This window comes from Salvia hispanica, chromosome 2, assembly GCF_029641045.1.
Source record: "Salvia hispanica isolate PSC_SH4W2 chromosome 2, Shi_PSC_v1, whole genome shotgun sequence".
NCBI classification, from domain to species: Eukaryota; Viridiplantae; Streptophyta; class Magnoliopsida; order Lamiales; family Lamiaceae; genus Salvia; species Salvia hispanica.
In genome coordinates this window covers 40,927,892-40,945,996 of record NC_142693.1, presented here as the reverse complement: position 1 = coordinate 40,945,996, position 18,105 = coordinate 40,927,892, and the positions used below count along the sequence as shown (strand labels likewise).

Sequence of the window (18,105 nt, the reverse complement as noted above, 5' to 3'; positions counted from 1 at the left end):
CTTATATGAAGTATATATGGTAATTACTTATATGGTAATATGAAGTATATACTTATATGGAATATAGATGCTATTAATATTTACTCATATTAAATGTTGCATTACGTCTTTCCTCTCGAAGAGAATGATCCGGTTGAAGCTTCAAAAGTTATTGATGTAGAAGAATATCATTCAACTTCATAAAATTTATTTTTGACATACTACTATCTATACTATTTTTTTAACTACTTAGAATTTTTTTGGGGGTATATAATTAAGAATGCCATTAAGCTCCTTTTAAATGCATGGTTTCCATTGAATTGTAGTCAGATTCACGTGTTCTACTAATTATTGATATGTTTATGTATTTTGTTTCAATCTTCAATTGTTATTATTTTATTACTCTTTATCACTTTGATAACAATTTACTATTTGCTACAATCTATATTTTTTTTAAGTTAGAATATTGGATTGGAAAGAAATTAACACATAAGATCACTTTTGGCCCGAATAGCCCGTGGGTTAGCTCGAAACCCGAAGATTTAGGGCTAGGGCTGAAAATTTATAGTCCGAAAAATTCACAACCCAAATAACCCACACCGAAATAGCCCGACAACCTGAGTGGGTTGGCCCGAATCCGAGCGGGTTAGCCCAATTGATATCCCTAATTCCACCTAACAACACTTCCTAAATTTTCATGCCACTCAAGAATGTGACCATCTTGAATAAGACGAGGGAGTATTAAAATATTCAATTCAATAGGAGCTTAAGCCCATTTTAGTTGTACGCAGTTTCGCATTGAATATCTTTAACCTTTTGCATTAACCACTCTATATTATTAGACCATTTTATATACACTAGTTCTTTTCTATTGTGATATGTTGTTGCTTTGTCACTATCTTAGATTATGGTGCGTGGATTTTCATATTTTATAGTGTTATCTATATAAAATTATTTGTGTGAGACTGTTTAGTGAGACAAGCCAAGATTTAAGATTTCTAAAATAGAGGTATCTCAGCTTGGGCCTCCACCTTCAGCTCTTTACACCTAATATCTCTCTGTTTATACTTTTTAGGCAATTTGGATTTTGCTTCAAAATTATGGTAATTTTGGTCAAATTCGTCCATATATTAATTTTAGAGTAAAGATCAAATGTGGTCTCTAACATATGACCGTTTTATTAATTTGGTCCTTAACATTATCATTTTGATTATTTGGTCCCTCACAAATAAACTCGGACCCGAAGCGGTCCTCACTTAACAGATACGTCAAAAAATAGACGGTTATTGCAATTTGACTATATTAAATTACTAATGGTAATTAATTATATCTAATTATAATTCTTAATTCCTATTAAATTACAAATTATTCATTTCATTTTGCAATTGATACTATCTTTTTTCCAATTTTGCTAATAGGAAAGGAATTACAATTAGGTATACTTAATTAACATTAGTAATTTAATATAGTCAAATTGCGGTCATCGTGTATTTTTTGACGGTTCTGTTAAGTGAGGACCGATTCGGGTCCAAATTTATTTATGAGGGACCAAATAATCAAAAAGATAATGTTAAGGACCAAATTAATAAAACGATCATATGTTAGGGGCCATATTTGACCTTTACTCTTAATTTTATAAAATTCTCGGTTATTTTTAAAAAAAAAAATTATGTTGACGTCGTAGTTCGGCCTATATCCTTTTTGTTATACACTAACTGTGATAGTGCCCAAAAAATTCAAAATATAGCATGATGTGTTCAGACACAAAGAAGCTTTGTGACATAATGTTCCTTTATCATTAAACATACAAATGCAATTATTGTACTTATCGGTAGTTTGACTCTTATGAAACATCTATTATTTTCTTTTTTGAAATGCATTTTGCGCCAATCAGAAATGATCAAATTAAACGGTTGCTGCGATAATTGTCAAACTCAAACTTAAAATTGATTATTTGTTTTTGAATTGTTACTTGATTTATTTTAAGTTTATATAAAATATTCATGAAATTCAGTATAGCACACATCATTACTAAGCTCCAGTAAAATTGGATTTTATGACCTGCTATTTTGAATAAATTATAAAGTACTAATTTATCTATGCTTTCAATGATATGGGTGAAAGGGATCGCCACAAAAAATTTAGAACGGCTGAGGATATTTGTTAAGACAGTTAAAAATATTAATTTATGTGTCTAAATATAATAACTACACTTCTAAACATCTTGATGTCCCAATTTAAAATTAGAGGTCCTAAATAGAACCATTCTACTAAGAGAATTTGACATGAACTTAGTTTTTTGTCCTATTTATCCTTATTTATCCATCTCTTCTTTATTTTCTGTTTTGTATTTACTAATTGGTGCTTTCATTTCAAATTTATGGATGCTACTCAATTCTGCAGTGATGATCATGTACACATGTTGGGATTTATGTGATAAAAATATTTTGATTCGTTTTACTCTCGACATTGATTGTTTACGCTATGTGCTTATATTGATCAACCACTTGACATCAAAAGAATGAGGAAAGAGAGAAAATAGCGTACAGAATTGCCCACTACCCATTTGGGAGTGTTTTCATCCGAAAAAAGGTCGAAAAGGTGAAAGAGCCTTAAAAGTGCATAAGTACAAGTATATAGAACACAACTGATATTTTGCAAGTATAGGGACCTCAAACGTGCACCGTGACAAGTATATGACCTAAATATGTAGTTAACTCTATTTTCTATACGTGCTAAAATAAGAATACTGAGAAAAAATATGCGCGTAAAATTTGATATGATGATTTAATCTGCAAGTATACTAATTTACGAATGTAATTGACTTATATTTTGGTGTTTAATTGACTTTTATAGTACTACTTCATATTTTAGTGTGTAAATAGAATATTATAAGTACAATCAAAATAAAAATACTAGCATGTAAAAGAAAAGAATCACACTTGTTGTACTTTGTAGAAAAGTAAGGATTTCATCCCATCGAGTGGCATAACATAATGGCTTTGAAAAAATGTACCATTAGAACATTAAATTAAATGTGTACGTGACTACTTATTTCGTATTAATATTAGCGGACCAAGAAATAAATGCCAACCATATATTCCATCTCTTATTGACCAAGAATTTTGACAGCATGTACTACAGTAGTATATATGAATATGAATATGATTGTATGAACTATAGAAATAAAAATTCAGTAGTATATATGAATATGAATATGATTGTATGAACTATAGAAATAAAAATTCGCTAGTCTAGACATATTGTTACACATGATATAATATATAAGCTACAAATTCAGTAGTTTAGACATATTGTCACGCATGATGCAGTATGTAAGCTAGTCTGAACCTCTACAATTTATTTGGAGCACAATTGGCTTTATTTAATTCAAACGACTTTTATTTTTGGCAACGTGCCTCAATGATTTCCTTATCTTTTAATTTAAACATGAAAGAACAAATGAAGCTTTACACATGATAGTGTTGAAAGTTATAATATCCGAGGTGTTAAAATAAAAAACTATATTTAAAAAAAGTATGCTCAGATGAACAAGTAATCAAATGCACATTGGTCACAGGTCATCTATAGTATGTATTTATGTGTATATAGTAAATATCATAAACCTATTAAATGATCACGTGCTGTACTCGTGATATGTATAAAAATAAATAAATACATTTATTCAATTTTTGTAATTTGTAATTTTTACTGAATTTCTTAATTATATAGTACTAGTATATTAGGTCCGTTCAAAATTCGCATTGTGCCAAATTAGGATACACTATCAGATAATCAAGCAATAACAAAATTTCAGTTGCTTAAACTGTTTCCTTTCTCAGAAAAAAGGATTTGAATTTTTTTCGTTCATTTAACTTTATCATCACTACCAAAATAAGCAATACTATTTGAAATCCTTTCTTTAAAATTTATCAGTAATCCTATGCTACCGAGAAAGCAATAAAAAAAAGGAGGTCATTTATTAAATTTTAATATTATCCCAATGATAAAAGAATAATACTACATGCCAAATGATTAAAAGGATATACAGCAAAATATTTGGGATTAATATATAAGTCCCCGCAAAATCAAATAAATACAAACGTCATTTTCCATGCAATATGCAGCACGATTAAGTTATTTTATTTTAATGCGACCACTCATATCACAGTCAACATATATTTTTAATTTATTTGTCACTTTATACCTAACAAACACCTTTATGAATATCTATTTGTCTAAATTTTTAATAAAAGTGTTTTAGTTGAGTTAAAGAAAATTTATACTATTACCATATAGATAGATTAATTTTGGGTAAAATTAAGATATTGTAGGAATATGCATGAATGTCTGTAACAAAAAAAATAAAGATAATTAAATAACTAAAATTAAATACGGAGTATGATATAGTAGTATAAATCATTTGAGTATCTCATGGCGTTGACCATATATTCTGTCTAACAATCCCTATTGTCAACATTTGAAATATAGGACCTTTAGTTTTTACAATAATTTGAAGCTTATTTCACAAAAAAAATACCAAAATTTTAAAATGATAGTATTATCAATACAGTATAAACTTTCTACCTTCAAAGCTATTCAAGTATATATGTACCTTCCCCTAATTCTTAATTATGTATAGTATGATTGGATATCCATAAAATATTAGTATTAGCTTACATATTTTTTTAAAAAAACACTACTATTATTTGATCATATTATTTACATAGGAGTATATTTAAGTTAGACTACATGAACCATCCGTCCCGAATAAAGTAATATAGGATTAATATATATAATGAATATGAGAATTAGAAAAATAAATTTTTTATTTAGTAAGTTATGTGAAAAGATGATAAAATAGATAAGAAAAGTTAATACTTCATTCGCTCCATAGTAGTGGAGTCATTTTGCCATTTTGGTACGTTCTATAGTAGTGGGGTCATATTCCTTTTTAGTAAAAGTCAACATATATTTTCTCACTTATTTTTCGCTCTCTCTTACCTTTTTATGTCTATTTTTTTATTTTTGCTACTTTATTATCTTTTTATTTAATACATACACACCCTTTTCTTAATTTCTGTATCAGAAAAAAAAATTTCTTCACTACTACGGAACAAAAATAGTAGTATCTAATTAATTGTATGATTTAAGCCCAACCAATTTATGTTTCCAAAATATTTGTAGTGAAGGTAATAACAATCGAAATATACTGCAGATCCAAAATAGTGTAAATTATTTGACAGATAGATCATGGCTTTACTCTTTTACGCTGTCCAAAATTAATTTATCAATTTTCAGCTGAAAACTCTCTCTCTCTCTCTCTCTCTCTCTCACACACACACACACACACACACACACACACAAAAACACAGTCACACACTCACACACAAACAGTAAAACCCCATCCTACCCTTCACCAACTTCATTCCATCTCCTCTCTTCCTCCTCCCACCCCACCTCACTCTAAAGTGGTTGAGGTGAATCAACTTCACTCACTTAACTCTTGCCCACCTGACCACCTCAGAGAACACTCTCTCTCTCCCCCTCTTCAATTCTTACCTGTCCATTTTCCAGTTTCCAGCTCACTATCAAGAACCCCAAAAAATTCCCTGCTCAAACTTGTGCTAAAAATAATTTCTTGCTACATTTACGCTCCCAGATCTTAGAATTCACCAATTCATGGTGTGAATTGTTGGCAGTTGCAAATGCTGCTGCTTCAGCCAGGCTTATTATGTGAGCTCCACTTCACTCTCAGCCCCCATTTGAAGTTTGGAAGAAAAAGATCAGATTTTTACTCCCAAGTCCAGCATTCTTGAATAAAAAGGCACCCCTCTTTCAACATTCTTGGCTGGAGAATTTAGAATTTTCTGGGCTCCTCGGCATGCTTCGAGGTAGTCGTGCAAAACCCTTCTCTCTAGCTCTGTGTGTGTTTATTGCCAATTTGGTTAGTTGTAGGCAAGAATGTTCAGTGGCAGATCTGAGTCAGAGAGACTTGTACTTGCTTCAGAGGTTGTTATGTTAGTTCTATTTTGCTTAAATAATTACTGAATAAGTCAATTTTTTTGCTACATTTGATGCAACAGAAGCCTCCCTCCATGTCAATTGCAATTCACAAATCTTAGAATTACTGTTTTGTAAATAAAATGGGACTACATTGTTTAACAACTAACCTATAAAGCTCCTTTTTTTACTCTGTAATTCTCTTCAAGAATAATCTCTAGGATTCTGTTTTCATGCCTTTCTTCCTTTTGTTCTGCTTTCTCCTTCTCTGTGTGTGTGAGATTTAAACCTTGCCAGTGCAGATCTCTCAACTCTACAGAAACTCTGCATATCTTGTTTGTGGTATCATGCTTCAAATTAAGGCCATGTTTGATAGGGGTGATAACTCATCTAGGGATGGAAATCCATGAACAAAACTGACATTTTTGTTCATGGATTTCCATCCCTAGATGAGTTATCACCCCTACCAAACATGGATATTGATGCATGTAAATGGGGAAGTTGAATTTTGTTGTTTTAGACTGTGAACTTACTGATACACATTAATGTACATGTAAAAATTTGGTTAATGATTAAGTCTGCTTTTTCCCCCTTTCCTCTTCCTTTTCTGAGCACTAGCTGCAGTTGCTAATCCACTTTCTTACTGAATAAGCTTGTTAAATTACTATGAGTCAGCTACAAGACTGTTGGAAAAAGACTGCATGCCTTTGCCTTTTTGTTGCCACACCTTTTTCTCCCTTTTGGTGCTTGGGTTCATTTTCAGCTCTTCCACAACTTCTTCTTTTATAGAGATGTGTTGTCAACAGCATGCTTCGCCTTTGATGTGTTGAGTGTGATGGATACCTCGGATTCTAGCACCAAATGGTCTTTTTAGGTAGCCAAAGGGGAGTTTTTTAAAACCATCTTGGCCACAATGAGGAATTTAAAACATTCTTACTTTATTAAACCATGTGTGCTTTGTGAGTTTTGCCTCTAGCAGACAGCCTTGTCTTTTTGTCACTGCATTAACGTAATAATGTCTCGAGTTGAAAGTGCCACATCATATGAGATGCTTCCTTTTTTAAGAAAGATGTGATCGTCATTGTGACTCTTCGATTTCCTTGAAACTTAGTGTTTATAACTGTAATCTTTGATACTATTGCACTGCCTTTCGTGCAGAAAAGGGGTTTTCTCGTCTTCTTTTAGTTTCTTTATTCATCAACGAGCTGCTTAAAGTTTATAGTTTGGATTGACTGTAGTTTTTCTTACTTTTGTCTTTACTTCACAAACTAATTTTGCTTTACTTTCAGGAAAACTTCGTTGCTCGGACTGTTTGAATGCTTGGGTGAATTTTCTAATGAAGTGCTGCTCTTCCCATGTAATGCTATGTAATCTCTTGATCTTTGTGGCTCTTTTTCCCGCGGCATGGGGAGACTTGAGCTCAGACAGTCAAGCCCTTTTGGCATTCTCTACAGCCGTACCTCATGGCCGGAAACTCAACTGGAATGCTGGTTCTCCTATCTGCACATCGTGGACAGGAGTCAATTGCAGCGCAGATGGAAATAGTGTGGTTGGTCTACGCCTTCCAGGCATTGGACTTACTGGTCCAATTCCCTCAGACACTATCGGGAAGCTCGATGGCTTGATGGTTCTAAGCTTCCGTTCCAATCGCCTTAGTGGTAGCCTTCCCTCTGATATCCTTTCGCTCCCTTCCCTCCGCTATATCTTCCTCCAAAACAACAACTTCTCTGGCGAAATCCCATCTTTGCTCCCTCCCCGGCTCGCAGTTTTGGATCTTTCATTCAATTCATTGACTGGAAGCATTCCACTAACGTTTCAGAACCTGACACATCTTACAGCATTGAGCCTCCAAAACAATTCACTCTCGGGGCCTATTCCCGATATTGACCTCCCACATCTCAAGCGTCTCAACCTAAGCTACAACCGACTAAATGGTAGCATTCCTTCTTCTTTAAATAACTTTCCGAATTCTACGTTCATTGGAAACACTCTATGTGGACTGCCTCTCAATCCTTGCTCCCCTATTTCTCCACCTTCTCCTGGCCCCACTGCTCCATCTCCGCCTACGGGGAGACAAGCCCCCACGAAGAAACTCTCGCTGGGAGCTATAATTGCTATTGCAGTTGGAGGTGCAGTGCTGCTATTTCTCGTGGCTCTCATTTCATTCCTCTGCTGCTGCAAGAGGAAGCAGAGAGAAGAAGGCGCTGCTCCCAAGATCAAGTCTTCGGGTGTCGGGAGACCCGAGAAACCAAGTGAAGAGTTTGGCAGCGGGGTGCAAGAACCCGAGAAAAACAAACTAGTTTTCTTTGAAGGGTGCTCGTATAACTTTGATCTCGAGGATTTGTTGAGGGCATCGGCCGAAGTGCTAGGGAAGGGTAGCTTTGGGACTGCGTACAAGGCAGTGCTGGAGGAGTCGACTACCGTTGTTGTGAAGAGACTCAAAGAGGTCATCGTCGGGAAGAAAGACTTCGAACAGCAAATGGAAGTAGTTGGGAGAGTCGGACAGCACCCGAATATCGTCCCTTTACGCGCTTACTATTACTCCAAGGATGAAAAGCTCTTGGTCTATGATTACTATCCCAATGGTAGCTTGGCAAGTCTATTGCATGGTAATCTCTCTCTCCCTCTCTCAAATTTGATCAGTGCAAGAGTTCTCACAGTTTTGACAATAAGAAGTAAACTTAGATACACCCTTTTTCTCATTGTCTGCTTTTGCTATTCCTATAAAAACAGGAAATGTGGCTTCTGGGAGAGCTCCACTGGATTGGGATTCAAGAGTGAAGATAACCCTCGGCGCTGCGAGAGGGATAGCGCACGCACATGCCGCTGGTGGTGCGAAATTCACTCATGGAAACATCAAGTCCTCAAATGTCCTCCTCAACCAAGATCTCGATGGTTGCGTGTCCGATTTTGGCCTCGCCCCTCTTATGAACTACCCGGCTACTGCGTCGCGTCAGGCGGGGTACCGGGCGCCGGAGATCATCGAGACGCGGAAGCACACTCACAAATCGGATGTGTACAGCTTTGGAGTGATCCTACTAGAGATGCTGACGGGGAAGCAGCCGATCCAGTCTCCCACACGGGACGACATCGTTGATCTCCCCCGGTGGGTCCAGTCAGTCGTCCGGGAGGAGTGGACGGCCGAGGTCTTTGACGTTGAGCTCATGAGGTTTCAGAACATTGAGGAAGAGATGGTGCAGATGCTGCAGATTGCCATGGCCTGCGTTGCAAAGGTGCCGGACATGCGCCCCACTATGCATGACGTCGTTAGAATGGTCGAGGAGGTCCGGCAGTCAGACTCCGAGAACCGGCCGTCTTCCGATGAAAATAAGTCTAACGTGCAGACCCCTTGATTCATCCTATTCTTCTTGTTCAAGCTCAAGAATGAGGTTTGATTTTTAACGCTTCCCCGGGCACCACACTCGGCTCCGACTTGGAGCCGGTGGCCGGAGGTGCACATGTTTAATGAGAGTGTGAATGTGTCAATGAATTTGGTAATTTTGTAGTTTCATTTATGTTTCCTTTAACAACTGTTGAGATTTGCCCTTGTTTCTTTGTACAATCATTTAACTTCAACAGGTATATTACATTACAAATTGTTTCCCAATTATTGAATGAAATATTTTACTTTTGTGTGTCAAGTGTATGGTTGAAGATTCTGTTAGAGTGTCCACTATAGCACCCTATAGTGAGGGGGGTGGGCAGCCGCGGCGGGGGGAGGGGGGTTGGACGTGGGCGCGCCACGATCGTGGCCTGGCCACGGCTCGCACCGGCCACGAGCCGCAGCTCCCCTTTTCCGAAATTTTTTTTTTTTTTAATTACTTCTACAAATATACCCATTTTTCCCCAATTTTTTACACCATTCCAATCTCCACTCTTTTCATTTTATCACCAATTCTACTTTTGAAAAATAAGTTCCGACAATGATTTCCAACAATTGGTGGATAGGGAGTTCGATGAACTCGTTCAAGAGGTGCAACGGGAAGCAGAAGAGGAAGAGGCGGCGGCGGTGGCGGCGGCGGCGTTCGTTCGCCCGTTCTATCATCGGCGGACCATCTGGCGTGACCATGTCGGGCAATACCAGCGGTTGATAGAAGACTACTTTGGCAATAACCCCCGTTACCCAGCAGAGATTTTCCGTCGCCGCTTCAGAATGTCGCAACGGCTATTCATCCATATAGCGAATACATTGGCGCAGCAGTACAGGTGCTTCACATTGCGCAATGATGCTAGCGGCCGACCCGGGTTGTCGACATATCAGAAGTGTACCGCTGCAATTAGGCAGCTTGTCTATGCCAGACCCGCTGATATGTTCGACGAATACCTACAGTTGGGTGAAACAACTGCTCTGACGGCGCTGAGGCAGTTTTGTAATTGTATCCAGGCCATCTTCGGTCCGGAGTATCTACGGAAGCCAAATGCCGATGAGTGCCAGAGATTGATAGATATGCATGGGCGAGTGCATAATTTTCCGGGGATGATGGGCAGCATCGATTGCATGCACTGGGAGTGGAGGAACTGCCCGGTTGCTTGGAAGGGGCAGTTCACATCTGGATTCAAAGGAAGACACCCAACAATGATACTGGAAGCTGTTGCTGACTACCGACTGCGAATCTGGCATGCCTATTTTGGTGTCGCAGGGTCGAACAACGACATCAACGTACTAGATTCGTCCCATCTCTTCAATGATGAGTGTCGGGGTGAGGGTCCGACGGTCAGATTCATGGCCAACGGGACGCAGTACAACAAGGCATACTACTTAGCCGATGGGATATACCCTCGTTGGCCCGTGTTTGTCAAGACGATCCGGCAGCCGGTTGGGCCGAAACAATCCTATTTTGCAGCCAAACAAGAGAGTGCTAGGAAGGACGTTGAGCGTGCTTTTGGTGTCCTCCAATCGCGATGGGCCATTCTTCGGTGCCCGGTTCGACAATGACACGAAAATGATGTCGCCTCCATATTGTATGCATGTATCATATTGCACAATATGATAATAGAGGACGAAGGATATTCTGCAGAGAACTGAGCACCGGAAGAGGGTGCAAGTACGAGTCACGGTGTTGCAAGCGCCCCACTGCAGATGGGTGTACCGCGTAGTGATGCATACTTGATCCAACGGTTCGCCGATATGCGGAGGGAAACATCACATACGACACTGCATGCTGATATGGTAGAAGAGGTTTGGAATCGTAGGGGAGGAGGGCGTAGAGCATGATATGCGTTGGGAAAGTAGTTTATTAGAAGTCGAAAATTTCCGTTGTATAATTTTACCCCTTTGTATAATACAACGAAGATTTTGTTTTAATTTTAGTTCGTATGCATTTTTTCAATTATTATTGTAGTAGAATTAAAATATAAACAAAATGGAAAAAATAAAATTTTTGGTGGCTTGACCATTTCCACTATAGTAGGAAACATGGGCATTGGTGGCCCAGCCACGATTTTGTGGCCTAGCCATCTATAATGGACACTCTTAAGCTCCTTTGTGAATTAGTTGGATGGTTAGACAGTTATATGAGCTTTTCATATTGTATAATCAATCTTGTCCATCCAAACTTGCTTTTAGTATAGGAATAATGAAATCCATCCACAAAAATTGAAACAGAGTACTGTGATTGACTGATTAACTAATTGCAGCATATATAGAGCAAAACCAATAATAGTAGTTCAGTTGAAAAGTAGAAGACAAACAGTGGACCAAAATCCAAAAATGATTTTCACCATAAAAATTCACTTAAAATTCGGAGTCATTTTGTTCATTGAGATTGTGATTGTGACTGTGATTATGAGATGATAAGAAACAATCAACTACATTTAGCAGTATAGTTGTATCAAGTGAAGGATAAATTTGAATTTAATTAGTGAAGTAGTATACCATTGAATCTGAATTTGAATTTGAATTTGAATTTGTTGGTGTAATTATGCAATGGATGCTCCAGCTACGAAGAGCTTCAGCCGCCGCGTTTCCTTTAACGAGGAAACGATTCTGCCCCCGAAGGAGCGGCGCTGCGATTACAGCGCCAGCGACATGGAAAAGCGAGCCTCCGCCGGCCGCGGCTGCCGCTTCTGCGGCCGGATGTGCACCCCCTGCTACTTCTGCAGATTCGCCTGCGGCCTATGCTTCCTCTTCGTCGTAATCATCCTCTTCACCGGCTTAATTTACAGCCTTCTATTCCGATGGGAGATGCCGGAGGTGCGGATCCAGCGGATCCACGTGGATCTCGTCGCGGCGAATTCCACGGCGGATCTGACCGTCCTCCTCAACGCCACCAACGGCGGGAAGAGGACGCAGCTGATGTACAGCAAGCTGATCGCGTCCGTGGAGGCGAGCGGCATTCGGTTCGGCGTCGCGAGGCTGCCGGAATTTCAGCAGGCGCCGAGGAATTCGAGGGCGGTGGAGGTGGCGGTGGTGATGGAGGACTCGGCGGCGGCGGGGCGGGATCTGTGGAGCAAATCGGAGGCGCACGCGCTGGCGGTGGATGTGTACGTGAAAGGGCGGATCGATGCGATCCACAGAGGGAATAAAATGCAGGGTTTTATGTTCCAAATCGAGTGCCGGAACGTCAAGCAGTCGGAAATTGACGCCGGCCGTCAATTCCGCTGCAAAAATCAGTTGTATGGAAGGTATTTTTTTTCTTATTCTTCTATGCAATTACTTTTAAACGAGCGATTTTAAAAAATTATAATTAAGTAGTGAAAATATAGAATGAGTAAATTAAGAAAATGAATAAAATAGTTAAATAGGTAGTTTTAGGTTAATAATTCTTGCTACAATTTTTGCGATAATAAAGTAATGCTAAATTATTGAGATTTATTAGTATTATTTATTTTTTTCTTTTTAGCAATCATGGGAAAAATGACGTGTCAAAGACTCCAGCATTTGAGTGTTACGTTGGAACTCAGGTTGATCCATCATGTCTCTAGTCTACTCTTTAATAAGGATCAACCATGCATTAGTTGGTAAGACTTGGATATATATGCACATTGTAATTCAAGAGAAAAAAATAACTTACTCATTGATCATAGAATTGGATACCAATTAAGTTATTGCACTCTTAAATTTTATAGTTCCACCTAAATTGTTGTGTAATTCATTTTGGCTAGTTTTCAAGTTTGAATATCGGTTTGCATTTTATATGACTGCTATGTAGTCTTTTAGTATTATTTGGTTTCTAACTCATTTTTCTCAAAATGCATTTTATGTAGATTATTAGGCAAGGTAAAACTTTAGTGAGCGTATACATAACTTCATAACGTTAAACACGGGGAAAAGTAAACGTAGTACTATTAATTTGGTTAAATTTATTTGATTGTGTCACAGTAATTCTTTGACAATTGATATGACATTTGAGTCTGCGGTTCCATTACTTAATTTACGCATTATAATGTCTTTGTTAGAGCACTCCCAATGGAGTTCCCTAAAAACTCCCTTATTTCTCCCTAACTCCTGCCACATCAGCGCCACATCAGCACCAAAATTTATCCCCAGTTTTTAGCCAAGTGCTACATTGGTTTCTCCCTTATTTCTCCCTTATTTCTCCCTAACTCAACATTTCATTTTTACATCATTATTTTTTATATTATTTAATTTTCCCTACAAATGTATTTAATAAATAGACTAATAATGAACAATTCATCGTTGTATTAATCATTGGAAAATATAATACAACGAGAAAAAAAAAACTACAAATAAAAAACGCAAATAAACAAAGATTTAAAAAAAAAAAATCTAAGACGGAGGGGCCGGAGGGGCGTCGGGATCGAGCCCCAGCGTACTCTGCAGGTGTTGGATGCATTTCCAGAGGGCCGCCTTTTCTTCAGGGGTCCCGCCGCCGGTGAAGTACAGCGTGTACATCTGGGTCAGATTGGCGACATTGCTCGAATAAGTGGCTTTTTCTAAGTCGATGACGGATTCCGACGCGACTTCCGACGTTGCGCCCTTCCCCTTCCGCCTCCCCTTCGCCTTCTTCACTCCCTCCGGGCGCTCGTGCGGACCATCCCCACTCAAGTCGATGTGGGCCGCGCTCCCCTCGCTCTCCGAAACGCTAAGTCGCGAGCGCACCGATTTCCCGTGCAGCGCGTCGTGCATTCCCGTCCGGAATTTGGGGAGATCCTTCAGCTTATCGTAGATGTTCCAATACTTGAAGCCCTTCGTCGACAAGTACTGGCTACTATACATCCGGATGGCCTCATCTCGGACCATGTGCTCGTTCTGGCCACTCGTCATGTGAGTCATCAAGTTAGAATAAATACCGTTGAAGTGCCCGCAGTCCCTCATGAGGCGCTCCCAATGCCGACGGATCGCCTCGCTGCCATGGTCCTTCATTGAGGCAGTCTTGTGGCTCCTGTACTTCGCGGCAATCCGCTCCCAGAATATGATCTCAGTCTGGTAGTTGCTGCGCTCCGCGTCCTGTGACGTGTCCGCCCAGCAGTCGGCTATCAGCTCGGACTCTTGCAGAGTGTAAGTAGTCCTTACCCGCTTCGGCCTCTCATCGGAACCCGTATCAGTCGCAGCCGACGACGCCGGCGCCTTCCCCCTCCCGCTCCTAGAAGGCGGCTCGGTGGGCGTTTCTTCCACCTCGAAGTCCTCCGCGCTCAGTGTCGCGGCCTGAGATTCTTGGTCGCCTGGGGTTGATCCGGGGGTGTCGAACTGGGGCCGATACACATCGTCGGCTGGAAAGGGCATTCTGCCGGCAGAGTTGAAGTACGGAGAAAGTCTCCGCGCCGGAGGAGTCTGCAAAGGAGACGGACCCCCGTATGGAAGTTGGCCGGGAGGAGAACCCATCGCCAACAACGACTGCATCCACTGCTCGTTTGCTTCATCCGTGTTGGGAATTTGTGAACTCGACTCTTTCCCCTTACCCTTATCCTTACCCGATCGGGAACTTTTCTTCCAAAAGCTCATAATTTTGATGAAAATTGAAGATTGGGAGAAGAGATTGAAAATGGAGAGAATGAAGATTGTGGGTGATGAATGGAGGAAGTGGAGGAAATATTTATAGGGGTGGAATGTAAAATAGCCGTTGGGTTCAAAAAAAAAAAAAAAAAATTTTAATTATCGCCGATTATCGCCGAGCGTCGCCACAGTGGCCGGCGATCGCTCGGCGATAATCCGGCGTTAGAACGCCACTCGGCGAAGCAACGGCAACATTATCGCCGAATTATCGCCGACTTCGCCACAATGGCCGGCGATAATTCGGCGATAACCGGCGATTTATCGCCGAGAATTCGCCACCTCCATTGGGAATGCTCTTATTGATATCATTTGGAGTTGCGGTTTCATCTCAAAAATTGAACTAAACAGAAAAGTTCAAATATCAAAGCAAACCGAAATAGTACGTGGTTTAGTTTCAATTTAGTTATCGTAAAACTTTTTTTTAATTGCTTTGTTAAAAATTTTTGTTTAGAGCTTTTAACAGTCGCAGCAGGGACACCGTAGCCCGCAATCCGTGGATCGGCCTGAATAGCCGCAAATTTATAGGGTTAGGGTTAGAAAATTTCTAGCCCGATAAAATTACAGTCCGATTAGCCCGCACTCGATTAACCCGCAACCCGTTAGGGCCAGACCCAAAAACCTGATGCACTGGCCTGGAAACCCGATAAAATTTCTAGTGTTCTATCTGTTTGACTCTAATTCGACACTTCAATGATTATTTTATAATATAGATTACTAAAAAAAATAACTTAAATTTATGTATTAAATATATAAATTATATATTAAATTTTTGTTAACGTAATAATAGATAAATAAATAAAAACTTCAAATTCACTAAAAAAATATATTTAAATTTCTAAAACATGTTTTAAAATTCCTTGATGTTTATATTTTATTTTGGATGAATCTCAAATATTAGTATTTGATCATGTTTATGTTTAACTTTAAGCATATATCTCAAATTTATCATTATTAAATATTTTATATTTTATAAATATAACTAATTTTCACCATTATTTGTTGAATTGATCACATGTTAATTTTATCGGTAGCAACCCGATTAACCTGCTGGGCTATCCCGAAACCCGAACTTTTAGGGTTATGACTGAACTTTTATAACTTGAAAAAATTCACAACCCGATAAGCCCACACCCGATTGACCCGCATCCAATAGGGTTGACCTAAAACCAGATGGGCTTGCCCGAGTGACATACCTTGTTGTATGTTTAGTTTTATGTGAATTAAATGGCGATTACTTTACTTTGAATAGATAATCATAGCATTTGTAATGGAGATTATTCTACTTTTGAATAGATAATTGTAACATTTTTTCAAAACCTACTTGTGGTGAATAAGAACTACTTTCATTCGTCCTCAGACAAAATAGTCTTATAGTTCTATTTTTGTTTATCCTATAAAATTTGTCTATTTTAATTTTTAATAATTTTTTTATCTGTTACGAGTGAACATATTCTCTACTAACCAGCGGCGGATCTAGGTGGGGTCGGGCGGGGTCGGCCGACCCCACCGCCTGCCACGGAGAATCGCCGGGAAATGCCCTCCAGCGGCCGCCGACCATAGTCTCCGCACCTGTGTTTGCGTGCAGAATTTCAAGATAGGAACGTGTTTTGGTTTTTTGTACAGAGCAGCAGGAGGGGAAGAGGGGAGAGGGGTAGAAGATGAAGGATTTAACTTTACAGTTGGCAAATGTGGGACCCATTATTGATTTTTCTCCTTTTGGTTAATTGGATTTGGAGAAATAATCATCTTAATATTGTGCCGGTCTTTTCATTTGTTTCATAAATATTGGATTTGGAGAAATAAATAATTTAACTATCGTGTCATGATCTTTTCATTTATTTCGATATACTATGATCTTAATTTGAATTTAAGTTTTATTGCTGAATTTATATTTAAAATAGTACTCCGTACTAGTATTTTATACTCAACTTATTTTTAAAATGATGTATTTCTTTTTTATTTCTTTTGAAAAGTGTTAATAGTTACTTAAATAATTGAATTTAATTTAATTTTAGTCAGTTTAAGAAGTTTGAAATGAAAATATTAAATTTTAATTTTTAATTATTTCATGTACAAAATACTTTGTTTTGGTGATGTTCAAATTGGATGCATTTCTTTTTCTTTTTTTTTTTGTAATGAAACAATAATTTTATCAGACAATATTTATATACGGATAAGCCAATAAGGTAATTTTAAAACTTGAAATTTCGTGATTTAGTATTTTGATTTAAAATGTTATGAAACTATTTAACTAAACTTTATAACTTAAATAATTATTATCTCAAATAAAAATAAACCACATATATTTGATTTGAAATGTATTATCATTCTATAAAATATGTAACATAAATAGAAAATGTTAGATTTAAATTATAATTTTGTACTAACATATATGGAGTATTACTTTTTTTTATGAAATTTAGCACCGTCTTATAAAGATTTCTAGTTCCGTTCTTGCATTAATATGATGGTCTGTTACTCAGTTTTCGATAATGAGACTATTATTATTTGCCTTTTTATGGGATGGAGGAAGTATAATATAGTGCTATTTAAATATTTTTACTAAAAATAATTATTTATACAATATATTTATTGTTCGTTTGATCCGACCCCACGAATATAGATTTCTGAATCCGCCATTGCTACTAACAATACTTCAACTATTACTTTAAAAAATTCTAGTTATTGTTTCTTTTAATCACTCTCACGCTTTACTAATTTCATATTAAAATTTGCGCAGTATCCAAACTCCAAAGTCCCTATTATAAGGGGACGATTGTACTATTATTTTGTTATCGGTACCCAACTTCAAATTGAATTAAATTTGATAGACGACAAGATTAAAGGTTCTAGAATAAGGAAAAAATATTTCCAACAAGTCATAATTCATCGGAAGTGAGCACAAAACATGGTAGCAACTTCAAGCATTCAATAAAGAGATATTGGTCCCTAAAATCATGAATTTTAGTTAAATTTTGGTATTTAAAATAAATTTTAAAGTTGGCCTAAAAAATCACAAACTTTACATTTTATTTGTTATTTCTCATGGTAGTCCAAATAAGATATTTTCGGCAAAAAATCTTATTATACGTGGACAATCGTGAAATGTTTATGATACTTTAGATTACTTTTTAAGTTCGTGACAAGTAGGATAAAAAGTTACGTAG

At 37.9% G+C, this 18,105-nt stretch overlaps 2 protein-coding genes across 4 annotated transcripts; both read left to right on the top strand.

Moving 5' to 3' along the window:
* Positions 1-5,381: 5,381 nt before the first annotated feature.
* On the top strand, positions 5,382-9,623 carry LOC125198040 (putative inactive receptor kinase At5g58300). 3 transcript variants are annotated; one of them, XM_048096503.2, is made up of 3 exons: positions 5,382-5,873; positions 7,272-8,591; positions 8,716-9,623. In XM_048096503.2, exons 1-3 carry the CDS (start codon positions 5,864-5,866, stop codon positions 9,333-9,335), a joined length of 1,950 nt encoding a protein of 649 aa, XP_047952460.1. In that variant the 5' UTR covers positions 5,382-5,863; the 3' UTR covers positions 9,336-9,623. The 3 variants fall into 3 exon arrangements, with proteins under 3 accessions (XP_047952460.1, XP_047952459.1, XP_088921678.1); XM_048096502.2 differs by having other exon boundaries at positions 5,382-5,876; XM_089065552.1 differs by having other exon boundaries at positions 5,657-5,761; positions 7,270-8,591.
* A 2,056-nt stretch (positions 9,624-11,679) lies between these two features.
* On the top strand, positions 11,680-13,373 carry LOC125202433 (uncharacterized). Its single transcript, XM_048100828.2, has 2 exons — positions 11,680-12,606; positions 12,825-13,373. The coding sequence occupies exons 1-2, from the start codon at positions 11,909-11,911 to the stop codon at positions 12,904-12,906; spliced, it is 780 nt and encodes a 259-aa protein (XP_047956785.1). The 5' UTR covers positions 11,680-11,908; the 3' UTR covers positions 12,907-13,373.
* Positions 13,374-18,105: the final 4,732 nt, after the last annotated feature.